This window comes from Heterodontus francisci, chromosome 2 (assembly GCF_036365525.1).
Source record: "Heterodontus francisci isolate sHetFra1 chromosome 2, sHetFra1.hap1, whole genome shotgun sequence".
NCBI classification, from domain to species: domain Eukaryota; kingdom Metazoa; phylum Chordata; class Chondrichthyes; order Heterodontiformes; family Heterodontidae; genus Heterodontus; species Heterodontus francisci.
Genome location: NC_090372.1, coordinates 57615146 through 57629463, shown reverse-complemented (window position 1 = coordinate 57629463; position 14318 = coordinate 57615146). Strand labels below are relative to the sequence as shown.

The following is a 14318-nucleotide window of genomic DNA, read 5'->3' as shown; positions in this document are numbered from 1 at the left end:
ACTGAGATAAGGAGCAATTACTTCACTCAAAGGGTTGTAAATCTTTGGAATTCTCTGCCCTTGAGGGTTGTGGATGCTCCATCGTTGACTACATTTAAGGCTGGGATAGACAGATTTTTGGTCTCTCAGGGAATCAAGGGCTGTAGCGAGCAGGCGAGAAAGTGGAGTTGAATCCCAAGATCAGCCATGATCGTTTTGAATGGTGGAGCACTTGAGGGACCATATGGTCTACTCCTGCTCTTATTTCTTATGTTCTTGTGTTCCAGATTTCCCCACAAGGGGAAACATCCTCTCAACATCTACCCTGTCAAGCCCCCTGAGCATCTTACATATTTCAATAAGATCACCCCTCATTCTTCTAAACTCCAATGAGTTCAGACCCAACCTGCTTAACCTTTTCTCAAAAGACAACCTCTTCATCCCAAGAATCAACCTAGTGAACCTTCTCTGAACTGCCTCCAATGCAAGTATATCCCTCCTTAAATAAGGAGACCAAATCTGTACTCCAGATGTGGTCTCAACAATGCTCTGCACAGTTGTAGCATGATTTCTCTACTTTTATACTCCATCCCCCTTGTAATAAAGGCCAACATTCTATTAGCCTTCCTAATTATTTGCTGTGCCTGCATGCTAACTTTTTGTGATTTATGGTGGTTTTGTGGTTTTTCAGTAGATTTGTTGGGAATCTAGAATAGTGGGAATGGAGGTAAAGGCAGTTGTATGTTCCTCCTGCAGAATGTGGGAGGTAGGGGTCGCCAAGAGTGTCCCTGCTGACTGCATCTGCGGGAAGTGCACCCAACTCCAGCTCCTCGCAGACCGCGTTAGGGAACTGGAGCTGGAGCTGGATGAACTTCGGATCATTCGGGAGGCGGAGGGGATTATTGACAGGAGTTATAGGGAGGCAGTCACACCTCAGGTAAAAGAAGTAGGTAGATGGGTTACCGTCAGGGGAAGGAAAGGGAACCAGCAGGCAGTGCAGGGATCCCCTGTGGCCGTTTCCCTCAACAACAGGTATACCGTTTTGGATACTGTTGAGGGGGATGACTTACCAGGGGTAAGCAATGGGGTGCAGGTCTCTGGCACAGAGTCTGTCCCTGTTGCTCAGAGGGGAAAGGGGAAGAGGAGCAAAGCATTAGTCATTGGGGACTCCATAGTTAGGGGAACAGATAGGAGGTTCTGTGGGAACGAGAGAGACTCACGGTTGGTGTGTTGCCTCCCAGGTGCCAGGGTACGTGATGTCTCTGATCGTGTTTTTGGGATCCTTCAGGGGCAGGGGGAGCACCCCTAAGTGGTGGTCCACATAGGCACCAACGACATAGGTAGGAAGAGAGATGGGGATTTAAGGCAGAAATTCAGGGAGCTAGGGTGGAAGCTTAGAGCGAGAACAACCAGAGTTGTTATCTCTGGGTTGTTGCCCGTGCCACGTGCTAGCGAAGAGAGGAATAGGGAGAGAGAGGAGTTGAACACGTGGCTGCAGGGATGGTGTAGGAGGGAGGGTTTTGGTTTCCTGGATAATTGGGGCTCTTTCTGGGGTAGGTGGGACCTCTACAAACAGGATGGTCTTCACCTGAACCAGAGGGGTACCAATATCCTGGGGGGGAGATTTGTTAGTGCTCTTCGGGGGGGTTTAAACTAAATCAGCAGGGGAATGGGAACCTAAATTGTAGTTCCAGTGCACAGGCTGTTGAGAGTATTGAGGTAGGGGTAAGGTTACAGGGACGCAAGAGGGCACTGGCAAGCAAGAACTTGGTTTAAAGTTCATTTGCGATAGTCAGCACGGTTTTGTGAAAGGTAGGTCGTGCCTCACAAACCTTATTGAGTTTTTCGAGAAGGTGACCAAACAGGTGGATGAGGGTAAAGCCGTGGATGTGGTGTATATGGATTTCAGTAAGGCGTTTGATAAGGTTCCCCACGGTAGGCTATTGCAGAAAATACGGAAGTATGGGGTTGAAGGTGATTTAGAGCTTTGGATCAGAAATTGGCTAGCTGAAAGAAGACAGAGGGTGGTGGTTGATGGCAAATGTTCATCCTGGAGTTTAGTTACTAGTGGTGTACCACAAGGTTCTGTTTTGGGGACACTGCTGTTTGTCATCTTTATAAATGACCTGGATGAGGGTGTAGAAGGGTGGGTTAGTAAATTTGCGGATGACACGAAGGTCGGTGGAGTTGTGGATAGTGTCGAAGGGTGTTGGAGGGTACAGAGGGACATAGATAGGCTGCAGAGCTGGGCTGAGAGATGGCAAATGGAGTTTAATGCGGAGAAGTGTGAGGTGATTCACTTTGGAAGGAGTAACAGCAATGCAGAGTACTGGGCTAATGGGAAGATTCTTGGTAGTGTAGATGAGCAGAGAGATCTTGGTGTCCAGGTACATAAATCCCTGAAAGTTGCTACCCAGGTTAATAGGGCTGTTAAGAAGGCATATGGTGTGTTAGCTTTTATTAGTAGGGGGATCGAGTTTCGGAGCCACGAGGTCATGATGCAACTGTACAAAACTCTGGTGAGGCCGCACCTTGAGTATTGCGTGCAGTTCTGGTCACCGCATTATAGGAAGGATGTGGAAGCTTTGGAAAGGGTGCAGAGGAGATTTACTAGGATGTTGCCTGGTATGGAGGGAAGGTCTTACGAGGAAAGGCTGAGGGACTTGGGGTTGTTTTCGTTGGAGAGAAGGAGGAGGAGAGGTGACTTAATAGAGACATATAAGATAATCAGAGGGTTAGATAGGGTGGATAGTGAGAGTCTTTTTCCTCGGATGATGATGGCAAACACGAGGGGACATAGCTTTAAGTTGAGGGGTGAAAGATATAGGACAGATGTCAGAGGTAGTTTCTTTACGCAGAGAGTAGCAGGGGCGTGGAACGCCCTGCCTGCAACAGTAGTAGACTCGCCAACTTTAAGGGCATTTAAGTGGTCATTGGATAGACATATGGATGAAAATGGAATAGTATAGGTCAGATGGTCGGCGCAACATCGAGGGCCGAAGGGCCTGTACTGTGCTGTAATGTTCTAATTCTAAAAAAAAAATATGTGAGGACACCCCAGATCCCTCTGTACTGTAACATTCTGCAGTCTTTCTCCATTTAAGTAATATTATGCATTTCTATTCTTCCCTCCAAAGTGGACAACGTAACATTTTCCCACATTATACTCCATCTGCCAAATTTTTCCCTACTCACTTAACCTATCTATATCCCTTTGCAGATTCGTTATGTCCTCGCAACTTGCTTTTCTACCTATCTTTATATCATCAGCAAATTTGGCTACAATACTCTCAGCCCCTTTATCCAAGTCATTAATATAGATTGTGAATAGTTGAAGCCCCTGCACTGATCCCTGTCGCACTCCACCATTACAGTTTGCCAACTGGAAAATGGTCTATTTTTATCCGTACTGTCTGCTTCCTGACTGTTAACTAATCCTTGATCTGTGCTAATATATTACTCCCAACTCCATGTGCCCTTATCTTGTGTATTAGTCTTTTGTGTGGCACCTTATTGAATGCCTTTTGAAAATACAAGTATACTACATCTGCTGATCCCCTTTATCTGCCCTACCAGTTACATCCTCAGAAAACTCTAATAAATTTGCCAAGCATGATTTCCCTTTCGTAAAACCATGTTGACTTTGTCTGATCATACTATGATTTTCTACGTGCAGCGTTAAGACTAGCTTATTGATAGATTGTAGCATTTTACCAGTGACTGATGTCAGGCTAATGAGACTGTAGTTCCCTGTTTTCTCTCTCCCTCTCTTGAAAAACATTTACTAACTTCCAATCTGTTTGGATCATTCTAGAATCTAGGGAATTTTGGAAAATCACAACCAGTCCATCCACTATCACTGCAACTACCTCTTTTAGAACCCTAGGATGTAGGCTATCAGGTCCTGCGGATTTATCGGCATTTAGTCCCTTAAATTTCTGGAATACTTTTTCTTTGCCAATATTAGTTATCTTAAGTTCCTCACTCTTGTTAGTTCCTTGACCACCTTCTATTTCTGGTATGTTATTTGTGTCTTCTACTGTGAAGACAGGCACAAGATATTTGTTAATATCTCTGTCATTTTCTTGTTCCCCATGATAATTCCTTGTGTCTCTGCCTCTAAGTGACCAATGTTTATTTTAGCTACTCTCCTTTTTATATACTTGGTAAAGCTCTTACAATTTGTTTTTTATATTCCTGTTTCTATCAACTTTTTGTTTGTCCTTTGCTGGTTTCTAAAACACTCCTAATCCTCAAGCTTACTACTATTTTTTGCAATATTATGAGCCTCTTCTTTTAATCTAATACTATCCTTAATTTCCGTAGTAAGCCGCAGAATGAATCTTTCTTGCTGAGTTTTTTTAATGTAATGTATTTTTGGTGAACAAGTTGAATTCTTTCTTTAAATGTTTCCCACTGTGATTCAGTGATTCATTTGTTAGGCAGAAGAGAGGCAATATAAAACAAAGGCTGGAATCACTCAGCAAGTCTGGTAGCATCTGTGGAAAGAGATCTGCTTCTCTTTCCACAGATGCTGCCAGAGCTGCTGAGTGATTCCAGCATTTCTAGTTTTTGTTTCAGATTTCCAGCATCCGCAGTATTTTGCTTTTATAAAACAAAGGCTATAATTCTAAAAGGGGTGCAGGAACAAAGGGACCTAGGGATATCTGTGTCCCAATCATTGAAGGTGGCAGGGCAGGTTGAGAAAGTGGCTAATAAAGCATATCGGATCCTAGGCTTCATAAATATGGCATAGAGTACAAAACCAAGGAAGTTAAGATGAATCTGTATAAAATACTCCTTTAGCCACAACTGGAGTATTGTGTCCAGTTCTTGGGCGCCATACTTTAAGAAGGATGTGAAGGTATTAGAGTGGGTGCAGAAAAGATTCACGAGAGTTGTTCCAGGGATGGGGAACTTCAGTTACGTGGATAGATTGGAGAAGCTGGGGCTGTTTTCCTTAGAGAAGAGAAGATTAAGAGGAGATTTCATAGAGGTATTCAAAAACATGAGGGGCCTGGACAGAGTTGCGAGGGAGAAACTGTTCCTGTTGGTGGAAGGATCAAGAACTAGAGGGCACCGATATTGTCGAAAGATGCAATGGCAACATGAGGAAAAACCTTGATAAAACGAGTGATTAGGATCTGGAATGCACTGCCTGAGAGTGTGATGGAGGCAGATTCAATTGTGGCTTTCGAAAGAGAGTTGGATAATTATCTGAAGAGAAAAAGTTTGCAGGGCTACAGGGAAAAGGTGGGGGAGTTGAACCTGGTGAGTTGCTCTTGCAGAGAACCAGCATGAAGACAACAGACCAAATGGCAGCCTTCTGTGCTGTAACCATTCTGTGATTCTATTTACTGCCATGCCTTTTAGTCTATTTACCCATTATTCAAAAAGGATAGGAGGGATAAGCCAGGTAATTACAGGCCAGTGAGTCTAACATCAGTGGTTGGGAAATTATTGGAAAAAAATTCTGAGCGACAGGATTAATCTCCACTTGGAGAGGCAGGGATTAATCAGGGATAGTCAGCATGGCTTTGTCAGGGGGAGATCGTGTCTAACTAACTTGATTGAATTTTTCGAGGCGGTGACTAGATGTGTAGATGAGAATAAAGCAGTTGATGTATACATGGACTTCAGTAAGGCTTTTGATAAGGTCCCACATAGGAGATTGGTTAAGAAGGTAAGAGCCCATGGGATCCAGGGTAATTTGGCAAATTGGATCCAAAATTGGCTTAGTGGCAGGAGGCAGAGGGTGATGGTCGAGGGTTGTTTTTGTGAGTGGAAGCCTGTGACCAGTGGTGTACCACAGGGATCAGTGCTGGGACCCTTGCTGTTTGTAGTGTACATTAATGATTTAGACGTGAATATAGGAGGTATGATCAGTAAGTTCACAGATGATACGAAAATTGGTGGTGTCGTAAATAGTGAGGAGGAAAGCCTTGGGTTACAGGACGATATAGATGGGCTGGTAAGATGGGCGGAGCAGTGGCGAATGGAATTTAATCCTGAGAAGTGTGAGGTGATGCATTTTGGGAGGACTAACAAGGCAAGGGAATATACAATGGATGGTAGGACCCTAGGAAGTACAGAGGGACCTTGGTGTACTTGTCCATAGATCACTGGAGGCAGCAGCACAGGTAGATAAGGCGGTTAGGAAGGCATATGGGATACTTGCCTTTATTAGCCGAGGCATAGAATATAAGAGCAGGGAGGTTATGATGGAGCTGTATAAAATGCTAGTTAGGTCACAGCTGGAGTACTGTGTACAGTTCTGGGCACCACATTATAGGAAGGGTGTGATTGCACTGGAGATTCACCAGGATGTTGCCTGGGCTGGAGCATTTCAGCTATGAAGAGAGACTGAAAAAGCGAGGGTTGTTTTCCTTAGAGCAGAGAAGGCTGAGGGGGGACATGATTGAGGTATATAACATTATGAGGGACATTGATAGGTTAGATAGGAAGAAACCTTTTCCCTTAGCAGCAGGGTCAATAACCAGGGGGCATAGATTTAAGGTAAGGGGCAGGAGGTTTAGAGGGGATTTGAGGAAAAAATGTTTCGCCCAGAGGGTGGTTGGAATCTGGAACGCACTGCCTGAAGAGGTGGTAGAGGTAGGAGCCCTCACAACATTTAAGAACTATTTATATGAGCACTTGAAACCCCATAGCATATAAGGCTACGGCCAATTGCTGGAAAATGGGATTAGAATAGTTGGGTGCTTGATGGCTGGCATGGACACGATGGGCCGAAGGGCCTGTTTCAGTGCTGTATCTCTCTATGACTCTTTGACAATGAAAATTACAAATAATTTATGCAATCTTCTTATGATGAGGGGAAAGCTGTCTTCTTGAGCTTTAATTAACGTGAAGTTAGATTTCTGAATTAGCAGAGACACATTGACTAATTTTGTTTCTTTTCTCTGTGCAGGACTTCCTTAAATACTCGAGGAAGGCTGCTGTAGACACAGCAGAGCTGGAGGTATTGTTTTATCACATCAGTGCCAAAACTGATACTTATCATGTAATGGAAACGTCATCAATATATAAGCTGGATAGCATTGTAATATTGAATAAACTATTCTACCCAGAGGACAACATGTAAATCTCTAGATATAGCAACAACTTGCTTTTATATCGCACCTTTGACACAGAAAAACAGAGGTGTAATCAGAAAACAAGTCTTGTTGCTGAATCTTAAACATACTGAGTAGAGAGTAAACATGACATATGTAGTCTGATTGGTTTAGAAGTCAGTGTAACACAAATGGTTGCAAAAGATTATGCTGTATAAGATGTTAAAGAGCTAGTATTGCTCCTGTGTTCCATGAAGCAATCATAAGTTTTGCAATATCAGTTGAATTCTCTAGGGAAAACACATGGGTCTCTACTTAAACCACCTCCCCAACAGCCCCCCCCCCCCCCCCAAACAACCCAGCGACAATGGTTCATGGGTGGCGTTGGAATTAGACCAAGTCGATTTACCAGCTTGAGGTCACTCCATTCCGCCCCACTGCCCGGCGTCACTTAATCTTCACTATCTTACATTGTGGCTAAGAATGCTCAGAAGACGTTATGAACTTGTAATGTAAGCCAGTGTAATCTTACACTATTGGGATTTCGAACTTTACTTTTCATATGTTTACAACTATCAGAGAATAATATCATTAAGAAAGATACACATGGAAGGATGACAATATTTTTATATGTTTATTAAAATGCCTTAAAACTAACCATCGCTGAGAATGTTAAAAGCTGATATTTTCTTTCCTCTATCTTCTATATATAGAAAGCTGTGGAGGTCATGTGTGTTGTACCAAAACGATGCAACGATATGATGAATGTTGGACGGCTGCAAGGATTCGATGTAATTTGGACAGTTTGATTTTCCTCAATCATCGTGTTTTAGGAAAGCGTCCCCTGTTGTTATTTGCAACAGCTCGGCTTCATTTTCTAAATCTGAAGTGGATTGTTTTAATGTGTATTATTCCATGTATTACATGAAGCAAAACAGCAAGGATGAAAATAACATAAGTTTAACTATGATTTTTTTATTATATATTATATGTTTGGTATTTTGTAAATGTATAACCATTTTCACGACATTGGGTATTTCACAACTTCATAAATAATGTATAATGGTAAACCATACTCAAAACAGGATTATAATGAAACTTCTCAGAATTGCTTATCTTGCTGTAATTATTTTTATTATCAGTTTTGATGTGCCATGGTTGTCCTGTAAGAGATAGTTGCAGTGTGAATGAGAATTTCTCTTCCCTATGTGTGGGAAAGGTATGGTTTACTAATAGGTTTGTGATCTCAGCATAGACAAAGGAAGACTAGCAGTCCATTTATTTACTGCAAATCTTAGCCATTCTCATTAGATGTGCCAGAATCCCTTTTTGAGTTATATAGACCATGGATGACTAAGGTATTTTTCAAATCTTTATATTGGACATCCTAAATTCTGTGAAATTGTAAAGGTATATGATGTTTTTCCCTCTATTTTCAGGGTAAAATTATAGCCCAGGGAAGATTGCTTCTCCAGGACACATTCTTTGTTGCTGATCAAGACGCTGGGCTGCTTTCACGCAGTAAAGAGCGGAGAGTCTTTCTGTTTGAACAGATTGCAATATTCAGTGAGCCTTTAGATAAGAAAAAAGGCTTCTCCATGCCTGGCTATTTATTTAAGAACAGTGTCAAGGTAATCAAATATTCTATCTGTAGAGTCCTGGGATATCTTTTCATGCTATTAAAAATACCCCAAGAATAATGCGTTACTCCATATAATTTAGGCAGATTTAATTTATTCATGGTTATCTTGCTTATGCCCCAATTGATGACTGACCTTTAAATCTACAAAGGATTTGCGCTACAGTTTGGGTGGCTAAATTTATCAGTATCATCAAGAAGAAGGTCAATTATCACAGATGTATCATGTAATCTAATCACAGGTGATTTCACATCCTGTGAAATGTGTGATATTGCCGTCGGTAAGATACTGTGCACAAACTATCATGTGACTCCTGGTATTGTGACAGTGTCATAATTTGAAATATCACCGTCACAGCCATATTCTTGCTTGGTATTACGAGGTGCTGATGATTCAATATGATACAGTCCAGCATCATTCGCAGGATTTCTCTGACCTCAGTAGGCTGCTACGGCGAGACGCTTACCCTGGGGAGAAATAAATCAGAGAACAAATCAATCCTGAAAGTGCCTGCGCACAGGTTGGCCCCTTTAAGTTACTGCACAAAATAATAGAGGATCTGGATCGGCGCAGGCTTGGAGGGCCGAAGGGCCTGTTCCTGTGCTGTAACTTTCTTTGTTCTTTGGGTCCACGCATTTAAATCACCCAAGCACTCCCCAAAAAATTAGAGAGAACGTTGACTACAGCATTGTCCACCTTCATAGAATACATTACTAAAAAAATGTTAGGTGAGTTATTGAGGTGTCAATTTAATTTCAGGGTTCAGATAATGGTTATAAACTGAGCAAGTCTTTTTAATGAGAATACACCTACCTTGATCATCTCTCCTCACTGCATAATGTTCTGTATACATTTTTCAGATTCAATATACCATTTTAAAATAATTTTCTCACCATTTGTTTAAAAATTGTATTGTTGGGATGATTTTTATATAGTTATCTAAACAAATATACTACATTAAAAAACAGCTCACTCTGCAACATAGGCCGGAATTTTACTCTTATCGGACAGGAGCCGGCCACCGACCAAGAAGTCGATGGCAATCCTGTCTCCACCGGGCCTGGGGATCCAGACCGCATTTTATGGTCCCCAGGCCTTTAATTGATTGAGGCGGAACTTCCACCTCATTGAGGCAGGATGTCCTGCCTAATGAAGCTGCCGGCCAATCAGCAGGTGGCAGCTGTTAGTCCTGGCAGCGGTGGCCACTGCTAGGACTGCAAGCCAGCCTCAAGGTGAAGAGGATGGCCCCAGAAAAGAGGTGAGTTTTTGGGGCCTTGCCAGGGGTGATTGGTCCGATCAGGAGGGAGCCCCCACCCCTCCCCGCACCCCGTCCCCCCCAGGCTGTCAGAATGCCGCCTACTTTTTCCTCAGGCCTGGGCCACCCGCCTACCAACAATAAAATCCCCTTGTTGGTGAACGGAGCCCCTTAAGTGGCCATTAACTGGCCACTCAAGGGCCTTAATTGGCCTGGGATGGGCGGGCCATTTTCCGCCTCCGCTGCCCCGTGTAAAATGGCAGTGGAGTGGGTCGGAATGGGCCCCCAAGCCTCCCACTCCATTTTACGCCCCCCGGCCACCTTCCCGCTCTTTGGGGGGTGTAAAATATCAGCCACGTTATAAAAGTGGGGTAGAGGTTCTACTGTGCTCCCGACACAAGCCAAGAGCACTTGCTGTAAATTGTGGACTGAGAGCCCACTATTAGAACATAGAACAATACAGCACAGTACAGGCCCTTCGGCCCATGATGTTGTGCCGAACGTTTAACCTACTCCAAGATCAAACTACCGACCTACCTTTCATTCTACTATCATCCATGTACCTATCCAAGAGTCGCTTAAATGTCCCTAATGTATCTGCTTTTACTACCACCGCTGGCAGCGCATTCCACACACCCACCACTCTCTGTGTAAAGAACCTACCTCTGACATCTCCCCGAAACCTTCCTCCAATCACCTTAAAATTATGTCCCCTGGTGATAGCCCTTTCCACCCTGGGAAAAAGTCTCTGGCTATCCACTCTATCTATGCCTCTCATCATCTTGTACCCCTCTATCAAGTCACCTCTCATCCTTCTTCGCTCCAATGAGAAAAGCCCTAGCTCCCTCAATCTTTCTTCGTAAGACATGCCCTCCAGTCCAGGCAGCATCCTGGTAAATCTCCTCTGCACCCTCGCTAAAGCTTCCACATCCTTCCTATAACGAGGCGACCAGAACTGAACACAATATTCCAAGTGTGGCCTAACCAGGGCCTTGTAGAGCTGCAGCATAACCTCGTGGCTCTTAAACTCAATCCCCCTGTTAATGAAAGCAAACACACCATACGCCTTCTTAACAACCCTATCAACTTGGGTGGCAACTTTGAGCGATCTATGGACATGGACCCCAAGATCCCTCTGTTCCTCCACACTACCAAGAATCCTGTCTTTAAGCCTGTATTCTGCATTCAAATTCGACCTTCCAAAATGAATCACTTCACACTTTTCCAGGTTGAACTCCATCTGCCACTTCTTAGCCCAGCTCTGCATCCTGTCAATGTCCCGTTGCAACCTACAACAGCCTTCCACACTATCCACAACTCCAGCAACCTTCGTGTCATCGGCAAACTTGCTAACCCAACCTTCCACTTCCTCATCCGAGTCATTTATAAAAATCACAAAGAGCAGAGGTCCCAGAACAGATCCCTGTGGAACACCACTGGTCACCGAACTCCATGCTGAATACTTTCCATCTACTACCACCCTCTGTCTTCTATGGGCCTGCCAATTCTGTATCCAGACAGCCAACTTTCCCTGTATCCCATGCCTCCTTACTTTCTGAATGAGCCTACCATGGGGAACCTTATCAAACGCCTTGCTAAAATCCATATTTTATCCACCACATCCACTGCTCTTCTTTCATCAATGTGTTTTGTCACATCTTCAAAGAATTCAATAAGGCAATGACCTGCCCCTCACAAAGCCATGCTGACTGTCTCTAATCAAACCATGCTTTTCCAAATAATCATAAATCCTGTCTCTCAGAATCCTCTCCAATAATTTGCCCACTACCGACGTAAGACTGACTGGTCTATAATTCCCAGGGTTATCCCTATTCCCTTTCTTGAACAAGGGAATAACATTTGCCACCCTCCAATCATCCGGTACTACTCCAGTGGACAGTGAGGACGCAAAGATCATCGCCAAAGGGGCAGCAATCTCTTCCTTCACTTCCCGTAATAACCTTGGGTATATCCCGTCTGGCCCCAGGGACTTATCTGTCCTCATATCATTCAAAATTTCCAGCACATCCTCCCTCTTAACCTCAAACTGTTCGAGCATATCAGCCTGTTCCATGCTGTCCTCATGAACGACCAGGTCCCTCTCACTAGTGAATACTGAAGCAAAGTATTCATTTAGGACCTCCCCTACCTCCTCCGACTCCAGGCACAAGTTCCCGCCACTATCCCTGATCATCCCTACCCTCACTCTGGCCATCCTCTTGTTCCTCACATAAGTGTAGAACGCCTTGGGATTTTCCTTAATCCTACCCGTCAAGACTTGTTCATGTCCCCTTCTAGCTCTCCTAAGTCCATTCTTCAGTTCCTTCCTGGCTACCTTGTAACCCTCTAGAGCCCTGTCTGATCCTTGCTTCCTCAACCTTAAGTAAGCTTCCTCTTGACTAGCTGTTCCACATCTCTTGTCATCCAAGGTTCCTTCACCCTACCATCCCATCCTTGCCTCATCGGGACAAACCTATCCAGCAGTCGCAGCAGGTGCTCCCTAAACAACCTTCACATTTCTGTCGTGCATTTCCCTGAGAACATCTGTTCCCAATTAATGCTCCCCAGTTCCTGCCTAATAGCATTGTAATTCCCCCTCCCCCAATTAAATATTTTCCCTTCCCGTCTGCTCCTGACCCTCTCCATGACTTTAGTAAAGGTCAGGGAGTTGTGATCACTATCACCGAAATGCTCACCCACCGAGAGATCTGCCACCTGGCCTGGTTCGTTGCCAAGCACCAAGTCCAACATAGCCTCCCCTCTAGTCGGCCTATCTACATATTGAGTCAGGAAACCTTCCTGGACACACCTGACAAAAACTGCTCCATCCAAACTATTTGCACTAAGGAGGTTCCAATCAATATTAGGGAAGTTGAAGTCACCCATGACAACAACCCTGTTACTTCTGCTCCTTTCCTGTTTCTGACTTCCACCCATAATGACTCAGTAGACAAACCCTCCTCGACGACCTCCCTTTCTGCAGCTGTGATACTATCCCTGATTAGCAATGCCACTCCCCCACCTCTTTTACCTCCCTCCCTATTCCTTTTGAAACATCTAAACCCCGGAACATCCAACATCCATTCCTGCCCCTGTGATATCCACGTCTCTGTCATGGCCACAACATCGTAGCTCTAAGTACTGATCCATGCTCTAAGTTCATCACCCTTATTCCTGACACTTCTTGCGTTAAAATAGACACACTTCAACCCATCATACTGGCTGCAACTTTGTCGTGTCAATTGTCTAACCTTCCTCACAGACTCTGCACTCGGTATCTGCCTGTTCAACAGCTACCCCATCCACTGATCCGTAGCTCCGGTTCCCATCCCCCTGCCAAACTAGTTTAAATCCTCCCGATTAATTTTAATAGACAGAGAATCATGGCCTGGTGTTGAACAATTTTGCAATATGTCATGAAGCATACAAGTAGAGCTTTTACCTCTGTATGAATAACCTAACATGTGGCATTTTAGGTAGGTGAAATTTGATCTTCTGGACTTAGAAGTCAGACCATTTAATGCCTGAGGGCTTATTGGTTTGTGTTTCAGGTGAGTTGCCTTGGCCTAGAAGAGAATGTGGAGAACGATCCATGTAAATTTGCGCTTACCTCACGATCAGCTGAAGGCGGTGTGGAAATCTACATTCTACAAGCATCAAGTCCTACAGTCCGCCAAATGTGGATCCATGAAATCAACCAAATTCTGGAAAACCAGCGCAACTTTTTAAATGGTACTTGGAGAGTTTCTTACAACAAATACATTAAACAGAACCTCATTGTTCCTCATCCCTGTTAACTCTTCATACATATATACATATGCATCTACATTACTTAATTGCATAACCTAAATTGTGATTCATATAATCAAGTCTGTCCAGTCAGTATCACATTAAATTGTTTGAGGCTAGGCTGTAATGTAATAACTGTCTTGGAAACTACAGACTGGTCTTTTCTCTTCCTGGTCTTTTCTCTTCCCTTGCCCTAAGGGTTCTCTGTTAGGGTTCTAACAGTGATTATGATTTTTTTTTTTAATGGACTTTTTCATGAACATTATATATATATATATATAAAAGTGTATTTATATAGGCATAAATGGTGTTTACTATATTTTTGTAGCGTGTGGATAAGTTAGAATATTTAATGTTTTTGTAAAACACAATTTTTTTAAATTGTAATAAGTGAAGGTGATTTCAGTCTTATTTCCTCGCCCCCGCCTGCCCTCCATCCTATTTTTCAGTCCTGATTTCCCCCAAGAGATGTAGCAATTGTGGCCACGGGAAAGATGAAGTGGTCTCTGTGAGTTAGCTGCCATGAGCTTCACCCAAGAAGTGAAGAAGTAATTTACTGATTTTCATCCTCCCTTCCATTTG

The 14318-nt window shown here is 43.6% G+C and overlaps 1 protein-coding gene across 4 annotated transcripts in view; it reads left to right on the top strand.

Annotated features, from left to right (window-relative positions):
* LOC137384483 (triple functional domain protein) overlaps nucleotides 1-14318 on the top strand; it is an 873575-nt gene that overhangs the window by 807644 nt on the left and 51613 nt on the right. For all 4 annotated transcript variants that reach the window (XM_068058645.1, XM_068058631.1, XM_068058625.1 and 1 more), the window contains 4 exons: nucleotides 6908-6958; nucleotides 7766-7843; nucleotides 8492-8683; nucleotides 13499-13679. In XM_068058645.1, coding sequence (XP_067914746.1) covers nucleotides 6908-6958; nucleotides 7766-7843; nucleotides 8492-8683; nucleotides 13499-13679 — 502 coding nt within the window. The remainder of the gene's footprint in view (nucleotides 1-6907; nucleotides 6959-7765; nucleotides 7844-8491; nucleotides 8684-13498; nucleotides 13680-14318) is intronic.